General features: G+C 45.4%; 1 protein-coding gene across 1 annotated transcript in view; it reads right to left on the bottom strand.

Annotated features, from left to right (window-relative positions):
- The window catches only part of abcc1 (ATP binding cassette subfamily C member 1 (ABCC1 blood group)), a 60,490-nt gene that overhangs the window by 4,289 nt on the left and 40,960 nt on the right, over positions 1-15,241 (bottom strand). Inside the window, exons 20-30 of the mRNA XM_061712493.1 lie at positions 15,102-15,162; positions 14,275-14,401; positions 13,958-14,165; positions 11,400-11,710; positions 10,421-10,620; positions 10,164-10,290; positions 5,832-5,933; positions 2,805-2,951; positions 2,554-2,712; positions 1,159-1,325; positions 281-475 (exon numbers count right to left, since the gene is read on the bottom strand). Coding sequence (XP_061568477.1) covers positions 281-475; positions 1,159-1,325; positions 2,554-2,712; positions 2,805-2,951; positions 5,832-5,933; positions 10,164-10,290; positions 10,421-10,620; positions 11,400-11,710; positions 13,958-14,165; positions 14,275-14,401; positions 15,102-15,162 — 1,804 coding nt within the window. The remainder of the gene's footprint in view (positions 1-280; positions 476-1,158; positions 1,326-2,553; positions 2,713-2,804; positions 2,952-5,831; positions 5,934-10,163; positions 10,291-10,420; positions 10,621-11,399; positions 11,711-13,957; positions 14,166-14,274; positions 14,402-15,101; positions 15,163-15,241) is intronic.

The following is a 15,241-nucleotide window of genomic DNA, read 5'->3' on the forward strand; positions in this document are numbered from 1 at the left end:
GAAAGTTTCCAATTTGGAATATTTCCAAAATTCCCCAGCTTAACTTCCCATGGAAAGTTTCCGGAAATTTACCGGAAATTTTCCACCCCTTTGCAACCCTACATGGAAAACACGTTTGCTCGGCTTTATCCAATTCCTCTCCTGGGGGGTCTGGTCTGGGGCTTTTCCTGGTGCTCCAGATTCAGAAGGCTGGACTACTGTCATTGAGCAGAAGCTTTTATCCAAGGTGACTAACATATGAGAGAACACAAGCACAACACCACACAGGAGGGTCCAGTACCTGGTGTAGTCCATGATGGTGTTCAGCCGGTGGGCGATGGTCAGCACCGTGCAGTCCTCAAACTGGGAGCGGATGGTGGACTGGATCAGGTTGTCCGTCTCCATGTCCACGGCAGCCGTGGCCTCGTCCAGGACCAGGACCTTGGTCTTCCTCAGGAGAGCTCTGGCCAGACACAGCAGCTGGCGCTGACCCACGCTGGGGGCAGAACACACATCAGAACACACATCAGAACACACATCAGTACCGGAGAGGACGGGGGGGAAAGTAGGCACTATCAAATATGGACCAACCAGATGAAGGGGGGGCGCGCTTTTTGGCGTCTATCGTCACCACGGAAACGCTTTTGACTGAGAAAAGTAATGTGCGTCGTCGCAGGATGGAGACGCACATTTTGATGTATAACACACCTGGGTGCACGTTACGGTTCGGGCCGTATTAACTGCCAAAGGAAAGGCATAAATTGTGCCAAAATTACACGATTAATTCAAAATGGCCGACTTCCTGTTCGGTTTCGGCTATGGAGCCAAGAGACTTTTCTTTAAGTTGCGACATGATACAGGTGTGTACTGATTTTCGTGCATGTACGTCAAACCGTATCGTGGGGCTTGAGGCGCAAAGTTTTCCGGGGGGCGCTGTTGAGCCGTTAGGCCACGCCCATTAATGCAAACCATGAAATATAACATTTTTCGCCAGGCCTGGCTTGGTGAAAAATTTTGTGTTTTTAGGGGCACGTTTATGGGGAAAAAAGGCCCTCATTTCGTCGGAAAAATCAAAACGAGAATTCCTACAGATACAATAGGGCCTTCGAGCCCTAATAATCCCATTGGTAAAGTGCAGTCTCAGTAAAGTGAAATGGTTGTTGGTGTTTTGCGTGGTACCTGAGGTTCTCTCCTCCTTCACTGCACTCGTGGCTGAGTTTGTGGGGCAGGCCGGACACGAAGCTCTTGAGATGGGAGAACTCCAGAGCCTTCCACACTTCCTCATCCGAGTAGGACTCAAACGGATCCAGGTTCATCCTCAGAGAGCCCGAGAACAGCACCGGGTCCTGGGGGACGGGGAGAGAGCGGTGTCAGTGTGGGACAAACACGTGAAATCTTTGAAGCCTGTATCTCTGACCATCCTGCCATATTAGTGTCTGTTATGACTCCATGTTCTCATGTCAAACCATGTGCTCCAGTGCAGCACGCTGGCCAGCTCGCACCACCCCTCTCAGTACTCTGGAAGGAATCTAATGGTGCTTTTCCACTAATTCCTACTCAGCTCGACTCCACTCTCCTCGGTTTGGTTCTTTCCCACCAGGGGTCTATCGTGCCGAGTAGATACTTTTCTGTAACTATTCTGCCGAGGTTCTAAGCGGCTGAGTCGGCTGTATCTGACATCATCACACTACAGGCCACCGATTGGTCGGGGGGTTGGAGTCAGACGTCTGAGTCAGGAGGAGGAAATCAGAGAAAGAGCGACTCACGGTTTCTTAATTTTATTCGACCAGCAATAATAATAATAATAATAATGACTTGGATTTATATAGCTCCCTTCTAGGCACCCAGAGCGCTTTACAGAAATCATTATTCATTCATACACATCCTCTCTGCTGGTGGTAGCTACATTTGTAGCCACAGCTGGGGCAGACTGATGGAAGCGTGGCTGCCATATCGCACCAAACGGCCCCTCCGACACCACCAAACAATGAAGGAATGTTTTGTTGGACACGAGAATAACTAGTGCCATGTTTTTGTCTTTAAATATGTTTAAAGGTATGAAAACATTAAAGTTTTCAGTTATAATTGCATACATTGTCTATATTTCATTATTTAATATACTGTCTTGGGGTTACATTTGAATAAAATGCTAAAAACCAAATTCTCAAAAATTAAAAACCAAAATAGACCGAAAATGGAAAAAATAAAAACGGAATGTGGGAAAAAAAAAAAACGATTTCCTCCGTCTCTGTTTCCTCCCTGGATCTGTTTGATAATTCTACACGATGTTTCTGAAAGCAGTTCTATCAGCATTCTGGGAGCTGATTGGTCCTTACAGCATCATTAGCTGCAATACTTGCTGTTGAATCTCAATATAACACTAGTATTCATATGTTGCAGAACTACAGTCATATTATTCATGCAACAGCTCAAAAAATTGTTTTAATAACATTAACCCAAATCAATATCGGAATCGATTCGGATCAAATCATGATAATCGATTCCGATTCTTAAGAATCGGAATCAAATCGATTCTTGACATTTGAAAGGATCCCAGCCCTGGTGTGCACTGACCTGTGGTATGATGGTGATTCTGGAGCGCAGCTCATGCAGGCCCAGCTTAGCGATGTCCACGCCGTCGATGAAGATGTTTCCCTCGGCCGCCTCGATGATCCGGAACAGTCCCAGCGTTAGGGACGACTTCCCGGCCCCGGTGCGGCCCACGATCCCCACCTGGAAGGAAGCAGAGGGACGTGCACGGTTACAAACCCCCGCCGGAGCTGCTCTCCCTCCCCGGCGGTGCCCGCGGGGCTCGGCCAGCACACCTTCTCTCCCCCGCTGATGCGGATGTTGATGTTCCGGATGGCCAGGTCCAGGTCGTGACGGTAGCGCAGGCCGAAGTTCTGGATGTGTATGCAGCCCTCGGTGGGCCAGCCGGGGGGGACGCTGGCGGGCTCCAGGGTCCACTCTGCCTGCAGGGGAGAGGAGACCAGTCAACGCCCCGCTAGAGGGCTACATGGGGATCAGGACCCAACACAGATCTGGTGGGAGCGGGGGGTTAGAACTTTGCTGCCGGCGGCTAAAAAAAAACACTGCGTGATCGGGAAGTATTCTAGCCTCAAGATGGAAAACAATGATGTGGAAAAGAACCTCAAACAAGGTCTTTACAAAACAAAGACAAAGCAAGTCAGATATTTGGAGAAACTGCGTTTAGTGTCTGTGGAGCATCTTGGAAGAGACGAGCGATTGGAACTTCAGTCGGTCAGCAACATTCTCTTCCTCCACAGCAATGTAATGGCCAAGTGATTCATTTGTTAAATTAATTTGTTAACTTTGTTTATTTTATGTTATTTATTAGTATTATTTGAGCCACTCACAGCTACTCTCGTTGCTATAACCTCAATCACATAATTGATGCGGCGCAAAAGGTGAAATAGCTTGTGCAATGATGAACATGATGGATCTGCATCTAATTTTCGGTAACACTGCAAAAACTCAAAATCTTAAGAATATTTGTCTTATTTCTAGTTAAAATGTCTCATTTTTAGTAAAAATAAATCTCATTACACTTAAAACAAGACTCATCACTGGAAAACAACAACAACAACAATTTTCACCTGTTTCAAGTACATTTTGACTTAAAATAAGTAGAAAAATCTGATGAAGATTTTTTTGTTTGTAATGAGAAGATAAATCTTGTCCCACTGGCAGATTTTTCTACTTATTTCAAGTGAAAATTTACTTGAAACAGGTGAAATAAGTTATTTATCTGGTAATGACTCTTGTTTTAAGTGTAATGAGATTTTTTGACTAAAAACGAGACATTTTAACTAGAAATAAGACAAATATTCCTGGTAAGATTTTGAGTTTTTGCAGTGCAGGTGACCTATGAACTGTCAATCATCCATCAAGCTCTACAATGATCATGTTAACATTGAATCAGATGGATTTGTCCAGGACATTTCTCTTGCAGGACGGGAGAAGACACTTAATCAATGTATCTCTACTATTGTGCTGCATGAATTCTCAGAGTTTTGCGGGAGCGGGCGGGAGTGGAACACACACGTTGCAAGTGGTAATGGTCAGAAATTCAGCAAGAGGGGGATGAAGAGAACAGTCCTGCTATAGCAGGGCTCTACGCCCCACCACCCCAGCAGTGCTCACACTATTATTCTATCCTCGTCATGAGACACAGTTACGGCAGGAAGTCCCTTCAAACTTTATGCTGACAGATTGACGTTTCTACACCGTTTGAACTAAGAAGGTGGTATTGCTTTAGTAAAAGATCAGAACATGGAGTTTAAAAAGGTGCAGCATTCAGCATGTCCACCTGGTGTCATGTTCCCCTCACTGGCACCAGGAAGTGGTGGTTGTTTAATCCACACAGCCGTGCTTTTTACAGCATTTTCTTTTCAACCACAAAGTCTTCATTCATTTATACGTTTACACCATTGGCCTTCATAAATGTCCAACTGTGGCTCATGTTCTCTGTTTTTCTCTTATTTTTGACTTCTTACAAGCTTCTGCTGGACCACTTGCCCTGAAACTCATCTCCTCTTTATTTATTCTCCTACAAGAGCTGCAGCTCTTGCTTTCCTTGAAAGCTCCTGTTTAGAGATGGCGGTTGCTGGTGTGGCTGCTGTGGTGCTTGAGGGGTTTCTGGTTCTTCACACACGAAGGGACGTTTGCTGAGTGACAAGCCTTTACAAGCGGGGGAACCGGACCGAGCATTAGAGAGCACATCTAGAACGAGGAGACGAGCTGCAGTTGGACAGCAGAAGGAAAGCTGAGAGCCCGGAAGACGAGAGTTAAACCATGTCTTCCCTCGACCATGTCATGGAAGATCACTGGTAAAGGACATGGATGAATCTGGAATGCTGACAAGGACACGGCAGGAATCTCAGGAATGCAGCGCTACGTTTCCCTGGAACATGGATGCAGGAGTGTATTCCTGCTTCCAGCTCCTCTCAACCAGGACTAGTTATATGTGGCTCCGCAGGTTAGAAACATGCAGTGTGACTTCTCCATGCAAGGAGAATGATTGCACTACATTGGAAAAACGTTGAGCCACCATCACTTGGACTATGGAAGAAGGAGCTGATGACGGGTCTTGGACTGGAGAGGTTGACTTATATAGTCAAGGGTAAACAGAAAGAATTTAGAGATGTTTGGGACTCATTTATGTCTTTCTTGACCAACGAAATGGATAACACTGATAACAGAACAAAACTTACACTGGCGATTTGAATCTACGATCCTGCCTTTTTAATTTTACAGCACTTTATTAGTTTGATGTCTGTAGTTTGTGTGATTGTTTGAGGGGATATATATATATATGTACAGGACTGCCTCAGAAAATTAGAATATTGTGATAAAGTTCTTTATTTTCTGTAATGCAATTAAAAAAACAAAAATGTCATACATTCTGGATTCATTACAAATCAACTGAAATATTGCAAGCCTTTTATTATTTTAATATTGCTGATTATGTTTTACAGTTTAAGATTCCCAAAATATTCTAATTTTTAGAGATATGATATTTGAGTTTTCTTAAGCTGTAAACCATGATCAGCAATATTAAAATAATAAAAGGCTTTCAATATTTCAGTTGATTTGTAATGAATCCAGAATGTATGACATTTTTGTTTTTGTAATTGCATTACAGAAAATCACAATGTTCTAATTTTCTGAGACAGTCCTGTATATATATGTGGAAAATGTTTGTAAATTTGACATAAGTTTTGATATGCTTGTTGAACTTCAATAAAAACATTGTTAAAAAAAAAAAAAACTAGATTAGATTATACATGAACTATTATGTGACTTTGTTGTACAACAGTGTTTGTGCATACCTCTTTCTCCACGTCGGCGTACTCCTTCACCTTCTCCACGGCCACTATGTTGGTCTCCACATCGGAGGACATCCTCACCAGCCACGTCAGCGAGGCGGTGAGCTGGACGCGGGGAAGGGAGGTTCAGATCAAACACGGCAAACACACCCAGCCCTCCTAAAACACTGGATTAATACGGTCTGGCTCTCCCTTCAGACCAAAACCCTGGAGTGAAAGGAATCCACATGAGACTGCAACACCAACACTAGTCAAAACCAGTAAAGGATCTTTTGATGCTGGTTGGAGACATGTTTAGTTTTGTGTGTGTTGACTACGGAAAATAAAACTATGGAAAGTAAAAGCTAAATGACGGAGAACGAGCAGAATGAGCATTTTAAAGTATTAAATGCAGCAGGACCAGCAGGGTGGAGCAGTTCCTAACCCATACTAGACTAATGGAGCTTTTCCACTAGTACCCACTCCACTCGCACCCACTCGGTTTGGCGCTTTTCCACTAGGGGTTTAACGTGCCAAGTAGATACTTTTCTGTAACTAGTGGGGCTGTATCTGATGTCATCACACTACAGGACACTGATTGGTCGGTCACAGCAACCCGCCTACCTCTGATCTAGGTATTGAAAAGAAAACGAGGGCGAGGTGAGTGGAGTCGGGCTGAGTAGGTACTAGTGGAAAAGCTCCACAGGTAAACAGAGTGTGGCCTCCGGCAGAAGGGCCCCCCTTATGATCCAGGTCCTGGTCCAGGTTTCTTCCCTCCTGTCTGTGTACAACGGTTTTTCTCAATACATGAATCAAAATATCATTTGCGTGATGTTTGTAAATTTGTTGTAGAAAAAGTTACAAAAGAGACTAAGGGCCAATCCCAATTCTTCTTCACTCGCACTTCTTTTCTTCCCTAACCCCTAAAAAAGAAGGGGGAGATTTTAGGGCACTTGAGATCTAGGGCACTTGGCCCAGGTGCCTGTCCCAATTCCCCCCCTACCCCTCGTTTTCATCCCTAACCTGATCAGGAAGCTGAGAGCCAAAAGCTGTTTTAATTTCAGCTGTAGCGCTGTTAATATGCCACTTTATTAAGTTTTAATATTTTTTCAGGTATAAAGGTAACCTTAAGATCCGCAACCGGGGCTCAGTTTATCCAAATAACTCCTGTTAAGAAATTTGACCCGATGTTTTCGGAGATGAGAAGAGCCGCCGCCCCCGGGGAGCAACCTCAGCTCACAGCCCGAGAAGAGACGTGTCCGCCGGGTCAAGCTGCTCCGTCAGCCCCGGGAGAGAAACTCTCTCTGGGACGCTGCTCTGTTGAGAATTACGCTGGCTGAAATAAATCATTTAGGAAGATGTTGGTTTAATAGATGAAATCTAACAGTTGTAGCTACGCCTGTTAAGAAATTTGCTCCGAAATTTAGAGATTTCTGTCTGCCGGCTCCGGAGTTTGGCTCCGCGTTAAATAGACGCAGAGCCTACGGCGTAGGGTACGGCGTACGGTGCGCGTCGCCGCGTACATCGACGCAGACCTTACGGCGTAGGTTACGTAACCTCCGCCGTAGGCTCTGCGTTGGTGTAACGCGGACCATAAATCCCTTTATTCTGGCGTGATGATCGGCAACTTTATCTGAAAGTGTGTAAATTACCCAGATAACAGCTGGACTACTTTGTGGTTTCTGAAGACTATTATATCAGAAACATCCAAAACAAATCTGACGAGTCACAGGATTATTTCTCTCTATTTCTCTGAGACGAGTCTGCCTGTTTGCCTTCGGTCGGCGAGTCAAATCGACGCAGAGCCTACGGCAAAAGCATTCTGGGAAAATTTTCATACCCCCTCACTCGCCAAGTGAGCATCTGAAATCCCTCGATTTGAAGGGGCTATTCTCAGCCCCTAGCCCTCGTTATGCCCCCTCCCCCTTGGTGAAAAGAGGAATTGGGACACCACTACCTTCACGGGAACGCGCAAAAGTTAGGGTTAGGGAAGAAAAGGAGGGCGAGGGGGAGTATTGGGACGCAGCCTAAAAGGAGATTTATATCTGTTGTGGGAGTTAAATTATGGAATGACGCTAACCTAGATTTACAAATGTGCAGCTCATTTTCAGTTTACAAAAAAAAGATTTGTAGAGCGATCTTTGAAAGCTACAAATGTTAATGTTTATTTGTTTTTGTTTGTTGCTGTTCTCTGATATTTATATATATCTAAAAAAAATGTCTTTACTATTATATATGTAGACCTTATTGGTCCTTCTTTTCTGGTTTAGTTTTGCTATTGTTTGTTTGTATGTAGGACAGGCATTAATATAAGCACTTTGCTTCTGCCTGTGCCTTTTCACTCACTATTTTTCGATAATGTTTGTGTTTAATGTTTGTAGTGTGATGTGACTGAATAAAGAATTTCAATCAATCAATCAATCCTCAAGCCTGATTTAAGGTTCTGCGTTAAACCAAGGCAGAGCCTACTCCGTTGCCGTGACGCCGTCATGAACCCTTCGGACTTCTCCGTCACTCCATTTCTCCGTGGTGCAAACCCCCCCCAGAGCGCTAGTTGATACTTTGTTTAGCTTCTGGCTTTTCTGGTCACAGTGAATCAAAGAGATAAGGACAACTATTGTGCAAAAAACTAAAACAACACAAAAAAAAAAAATCACACACACAGGAAGAAAAGAGCACTGAAAGTTCACTACTGCTTCACGAACCAGAACCGGAAATGCGTTGCTACCAAGCAAACCAATCACAGCCCTCTCGGTCTGCGTTGGGTCTGCGTCGTCTCGACGCGTAGTTACATTTTTTGGGAGGTGCAGGTCAGTGACGGCGTAGGCTACGGAGAGACTCCAGAATTCAGCCTTAAAGGAGAGTTTTCCTTGCCACTGTTTGGCTTAAGGTTTTTCTCCCACTAGGGGAGTTTTTACCTGCCATTGTTTATGTTATATTTATGTAATAATTGCTGGGGGGTCATGTTCTGGTCTCTGGAAACATCCTGGATACAACGTCTGTTGTAATAGACGCTATAGAAATACAATTGAATTGAACCAGACAGCAGAAGGCTTCACAGGTACCCCTTTTACACCAAGCTGGTTCCAGGGCTGGTGCTAGTGCTGGTGCTAGAGCTGGTTCGCGGTTGGTTCTAAGTAAGAACCGTTTGCTTTTACACAGCTGGTGCTGGCCAGGAGCTGGCCAGAGAGCCACGTCATCACGTCACCACTCCCCCTCGTTTTCATCCTCACCCTGATCAGGAAGCTGAGAGCCAAAAGCTGTTTTAATTTCATCTGTAGCACTGTTAATATGGCACTTTATTAAGTTTTAATATTTTTTCAGGTAAAGTAACCCTTTAAGATCCCCAACCTGGGCTCAGTTTATCCAAATAACGCCTGTTAAGAAATTTGCTCTGAAAATTTCGGAATTTCTGGCTGACTGCGGTCTCCGGAGCTGATTTATGGTTCCGCGTTAAATCGACGCAGAGCCTACGGCGTAGGGTACGGCGTACGGCGCCCGTCGCCGCGTAACCTACGCCGTAGGCTCTGCGTCGATCGTCACACCATATGAGGAAGCCGACAGTTAAAAGCTGTTTTAATTCCTGCTGTAGCGCTGTTAATATGGCACTTTATTAAGTTTTAATATTTTTTTCAGGTAAAGTAACCCTTTAAGATCCCCAACCTGGGCTCAGTTTATCCAAATAAGGCCTGTTAACAAATTTGACTCGAAAGCCAGCAGCCCCGGGGGACAGCAGCTCCTCTCCTCAGGAGCTCCGCCGTAGGCTCTGCGTTGGTGTAACGCGGCGGAACCAGAACGGCGGGCTGGGAGGCGTCCCCGCGGGCCGGGAATTTTTATGAAATAAATGGTTGGAGCTGCCGCTGCATCGGAGGGCTCCGCAGCCTCGCGTCCAAGCGTCCCGGGGCTGGAACGCTCCCCCGCGGGCTCGGACGCGAGGCTGCGCCGCTGCATCGGCGGCACGGAGCCCGCAGACGTTACTGTTGGTGGATTGTACCGTAGACCACTGCTGCTTCTGTTTTACATCCATTATTAAATAAATGGATGTAATAATAAAAGAGTCTACTAACTTAACCACCGTCTTCAACGCTACGTTGTTTAAAAACGGCGCTCTTCCGGGTTTACTCTGCTCTGGTTGTTCAGTAACACCGTCCCCAGCCCCGCCCCCAGCCCCCAGCCCCCAGCGTAACTGGTTCTTTGAGCTGGCCCAGCAGCTCAAAGGGGCTGGCGTAGCACCCGTTTTGAGAGCCAGGAGCCGGCGCTTAGGCTGTGTAAAACCAAAGAACTGGTGCTAACTCTGGCTCTAGCCCAGAACCAGCCCTGGAACCAGCTTGGTGTAAAAGGGGTAAGGGAGTTTACCTGCAGGGCGTAGGAGATGGCCAGCCCCATGATGCCGGGGCTCAGGCTATCTCTCGCTATGACAGCAAACAAAGCAGCACTGGACACAATGCAGTTCCCTACAAACTCCAGGCGGATCGCCAACCACCTGCACAGACATTCATGGGGACAATCAGGACCAAAAGTGAGAGACATGTTGATCTAAAGAGAAAGCAGAGAAAGGGGATGCTGGATGTTGAGGAAGACAGAGTCAGACTGGCCGGCAGGGCCTCCCTGACCTGTTGGCCACGATGCTGGGGTAGTAGGCCTTCTGGTTGTGGTCCACCCTCTGGTCACTCTCTCGGATGAAGCGCTCCTGCTCCCCGAACGCTCGGATGACCGACGTGCCCAGCAGCGTCTCACTGAAGTGGGTGTAGATGGGAGAGCGGCTAACGGACTCCAGACGCTTCAGCTGGCGGGAAGATGCCACGTAAAACCTCTGGACAGACAAAAGAAGAACGAGAACCAGTCAGGAGTTAAACCAGCCAAACGCAGCAGGCGAGGCACGGGGAAATGCTCCCTCTCCATCTATGACGGGGGTCGGCAACCCGCGGCTCTAGAGCAGCATGCTGCTCTTTAGCGCCGCCCTGGTGGCTCCTGGAGCTTTTTCAAAAATGTTTGACCTTTTTTTTTTCTTCCTTTTTTTCTTCTTTTTTTCCCCTTTTTTCTATTTTTTTCTTCCTTTTTTCTTATTTTTTTCCTTTTTTTATCTTTTTCTTCCTTTTTCCTTTCCTTTTTATTCTCGATATTTCAACTTTTTTCTCAAAATTTTGACTTTTTCCTCGACATTTCGACTTTTTCTCAACATTTCGACTTTTTCTCAACATTTCGACTTTTTCTTCGAGATTGTACTTCAACATTAATCTCGACATTTCAACTTTTTTCCTCTTTTCTCGACATTTCGACTTTTTTAATCAACATTTCAACTTTCTTCTCGACATTTCGACTTTTTCCTCGAGATTGTACTTCAACATTAATCTCGACATTTCACCTCTTTTCTCGACATTTCGACTTTTTTCTCAAAGTGCATAATGAAAATCTTCTTCCCCCAGTTATAACTAATATAGAAACATGCAGCATGTGTTATACAAGACTTTTAATTTTTTGCGGCTCCGGACATATTTGTTGTTTGTGTTTTTGGTCCAATATGGCTCTTTCAACATTTTGGGTTGCCTACTCCTGATCTATGACAACAATGTTCCCCCCGTTTTGACTTACCTGCACAAAGAAGTACAGCAGGCCGAGGAAGGGGATGATGATGGCCACCAGCGGTGTAGCGATCAGGATGATGACACACGAGCCCACCACGTTGAACATGGATCCCAGGAACATCTTAATGATGCTGGGGATCATCGTATCGATGGTGTCCAACTCCTTGGCGAAGCGGTTGACCAGATTGCCGCTGGGCGTTCGCTCGAAGAAGGACATGGGCGAGCGGAGGATGTCAAACAGCAGGGACTGGTGCAGGTAGCGGGAGGCCAGGATCCCCCCGATGGACATGGACAGGGAGTAGCAGAACACCGCCACACCTAAAGAGCAGCAGCGCAGGTTAGGAGGGTTTGTATCTAACTTCCTGTCAGGTGACCTATGAACTGTCAATCATCCATCAAACTCTACAATGATCATGTTAACATTAAATCAGATAGATTTGTCCAGGACATTTCTCTTGCGGGACGGGAGAAGACACAAAAGCAATGCATCTCTATTATTGTGCAGCATGAATTCTCAGAGTGTTGCAGATGCAAGTGGGAGTGGAACACTGCAAAAACTCAAAATCTTACCAGGAATATTTGTCTTATTTCTAGTTAAAAATGTCTCAATTTTAGTCAAAAAATCTCATTACACTTAAAACAAGAGTCATTACCAGAAAAATAACTTATTTGACAATTTTCACTTGTTTCAAGTACATTTTCACTTGAAATAATTAGAAAAATCTGCCAGTGGGACAAGATTTATCTTCTCATTACAAGCAAAAAAATTATTTTTGTTTAGGTATAGAGGTGTCAAAATCTGGAATAGTTGGTACCAGATTGCAAACAATTGTAGGTCCCTATCCATCTTCAAAAGTCGCTCAAGAGAAGATTTAATTCAACAGTGTAGCCAAGAAAGCTCTTGCTTTTCCCACTGTTAATGTTTCTTTTGTACTTCATATTCTGTGTTGCCACTTGTTCAGCATAATATTCATATTTTAAATAAATTAGGAAAATCCTCTCGCAGAGTGATGCAGAAAAACTAGTTCATGCGTTTGTATCTTCTAGACTAGATTACTGTAATGTGTTATTAGCAGGATGTCCAAGTAATTTGCTGAATAGGCTCCAGCTGATCCAGAATGCAGCAGCATGAGTGCTGACAGGAATTAGCAGGAGAGACCACGTCTCTCCAGTGTTAGCGTCGCTCCATTGGCTACCCGTAAAATTCAGAATTCAATTTAAAATTTTATTACTTGCATATAAAGCCCAAAACGGCTTAGCTCCGCATTAATTACAATATTTGATAGTGCCTTATGTTCCTGGCAGAGCTCTCCGCTCCCAGGGTGCAGGTTTACTCGTAGTTCCTAGAGTATCTAAATGTAGATTTGGAGGGCGGGCGTTCTGCTATCAGGCACCATTACTTTGGAACCAACTTCCAATCTGGGTTAAGGATGGCTGACACCACCTCCACCTTTAAAACTAAACTTAAAACCTTTCTGTTTAGTAAAGCCTATAGTTAGTGTTTAGTAAACCTCTAGCTGGTGTTGGCAAATCTCTAGGTAGTGTAAACTCTAGTGTGTTAGAGTCAGTAGTCATAGTTGCAGCTATAGAACAAGACTATAATAGTTAGTCTCAAATATAGCTTCGCGGTAGATATGCTGCTATAGGCCTATGCTGCAGGGGGGCATCGACATGATCCACTGGGCGGTGACTCTCACCCTTCTTCTCCTCTCCTCTTCCCTTCCTCTCTTCTCCATTACCATTTTTATTTATTATAAATATCTCATAGCTATCATTTTTGTCCATCATTCCTGTAGTTTCTTGTGCTGGCCCCCTTTTTTCTCTTTTGTGTATGTTTGCAGGCCGGAGCCTCAGGAGCTGCGTTCTGGCCTGTGTTCCCGGCCCTCCCCCCCATCCCCGGTCATCCCGTTGCTGCTTCCACCTGCCTACGTGGATGTCTGCTGTTGCTGCTTCCGCCTGCCTGCACCCCGCCCCCCCCCCCCCTCTGGTCATCCCGCTGCTGCTTCCACCTGCCTGCTGTGCTGTTGCCGTCCCTGACTCCACCAGTCTGGCCCTTGGCAGGAGGGTCCCCCCTTATGATCCTGGTCCTGCTCAAGGTTTCTTCCCTCCTAAAGGGGAGTTTTTCTTGCCACTGTTTGGCTTAAGGCTTTTCTCCCACTAGGGGAGTTTTTACCTGCCATTGTTTATATAATAATTGCTCGGGGGTTTATGTTTATGTTCATGTTCATGTTCTGGATCTCTGGAAAGCGTCTAGAGACAACATCTGTTGTATTAGACGCTATATAAATAAAATTGAATTGAATTGAATATTTTCATTATCATGTCTTTATAGGTCAACAGTCATTTTTTATTTTCATTCATGTTCTGCATGCAATTTTTATGATGAATTATTTTTTTTATTTTATGATTTTGTATCCTCATAACTATATTGTTAAATGTTATTAGGTGGGGGCTCCTCATAAGCCTACTGGCTTGCTCGCTCCTCCCTGCAGTTTCTTTAAACTGCACTTATTTGTGTTATTTTTATTGTATGTGCTAAATAAAAGTAAACTAAGTGTTCCTCACCTTGGGACAGGCCCAGCCCCCCGTACACACCCAGCCTCATCAGCCGGTTGGGCTGAGTGCCGTTGACCACGGGGTCGTCGGTCCACAGGCTCAGCCAGTAGTTGGAGTACAGGGACAGCAGGTGGTGCAACAGGAACAGCAGCAGGCTGATGCAGGACAGAGTCACCCCGATGGCCTTCAGGTACGTGAAGAACACGGACAGCTTGACCTGAGGGAGTAGAGGGACACGGCTGGAGTTAAACTCTGGGGAGGAGAATCAGCACTGGTCGCGTGACCGTGAGATCCCCCGGGGCTCGGCGTGTCCGACACCCACGTACCCGTCCTGTTTTGGCCTTGTCAGCTTCAGTCAGCTTCCCAGCCTGAGGGCCCTTGGACTTCTTGCTCTGCTCCTTGCCGTCGTTGCCCAGCGGGGGCGGTGTGGAGACGCTGTTGACACCCTGACCGCTGCACAAAGAGGGACAAACACACCTGGAAACGTCAGTCAACGATAACGGGACAAAATCCTCTCTGATGTGTAGATTTGGTGGAAAATCTGATTTATTCCACATGTGTTTCAGTGTCTCATCATGTGACACATGACCCCCCTGCTGTTTCTGTGAGGAGCCGGAGGAGGGAGACGCCTGCTCTCCGGAGGACAAATAACCAAATACCAGGTGGACTTAAACAGGCTTCAGGTGGATTTAAATAAAGGCAGACCAGGCCACCCCTACTCATCAGCATGGCATGGTGTCAGTGTGCCACACCCCCATGTGGCCTGAAGCGGTACTGCTACAGTGTCATAAAATAACTTTCAATCATATATTCTAACTAGTGCTGATTAATCTAATTAATTAATTGCATTTTAATCTCCTATCTGGTAAAGGTCCCCAAATAAAGAATTAGAATTCTAGGACATTGCAAAATTGCAGTGCACGACTAATCAATTGAATACACTAAGAAGAGAAGATTTGAAATCCACATTTTTATTGGTGAAGTGCGTTTCATAAATGAAATTCAGTTCAGTTGGTCGTGCATCTGTGCACGTTGGCCTGGGGGAGTGGTTTTAATACGGTTTGGTTATGACACCATTCCTCCTTGATCGTCTTCCATGATTGAAATTGGCCTGTAATCAGCAGCAACCCACTTTGCCGTAGTCCTTACTCACCCAGCTAGCGCAGGAATGGCTCCGTTCTCTACCGCCTTGGTTCCGCTCTGGGGAGGAGACTCTGAAAGCAAACAGGAGGAAACAGTTAGGTTCCATTATGATCCAACATTACCTGATACAAAATGGGAACCGCAAATCCA

Source organism: Cololabis saira, chromosome 21 (assembly GCF_033807715.1).
Source record: "Cololabis saira isolate AMF1-May2022 chromosome 21, fColSai1.1, whole genome shotgun sequence".
In the NCBI taxonomy this organism is placed as follows: domain Eukaryota; kingdom Metazoa; phylum Chordata; class Actinopteri; order Beloniformes; family Belonidae; genus Cololabis; species Cololabis saira.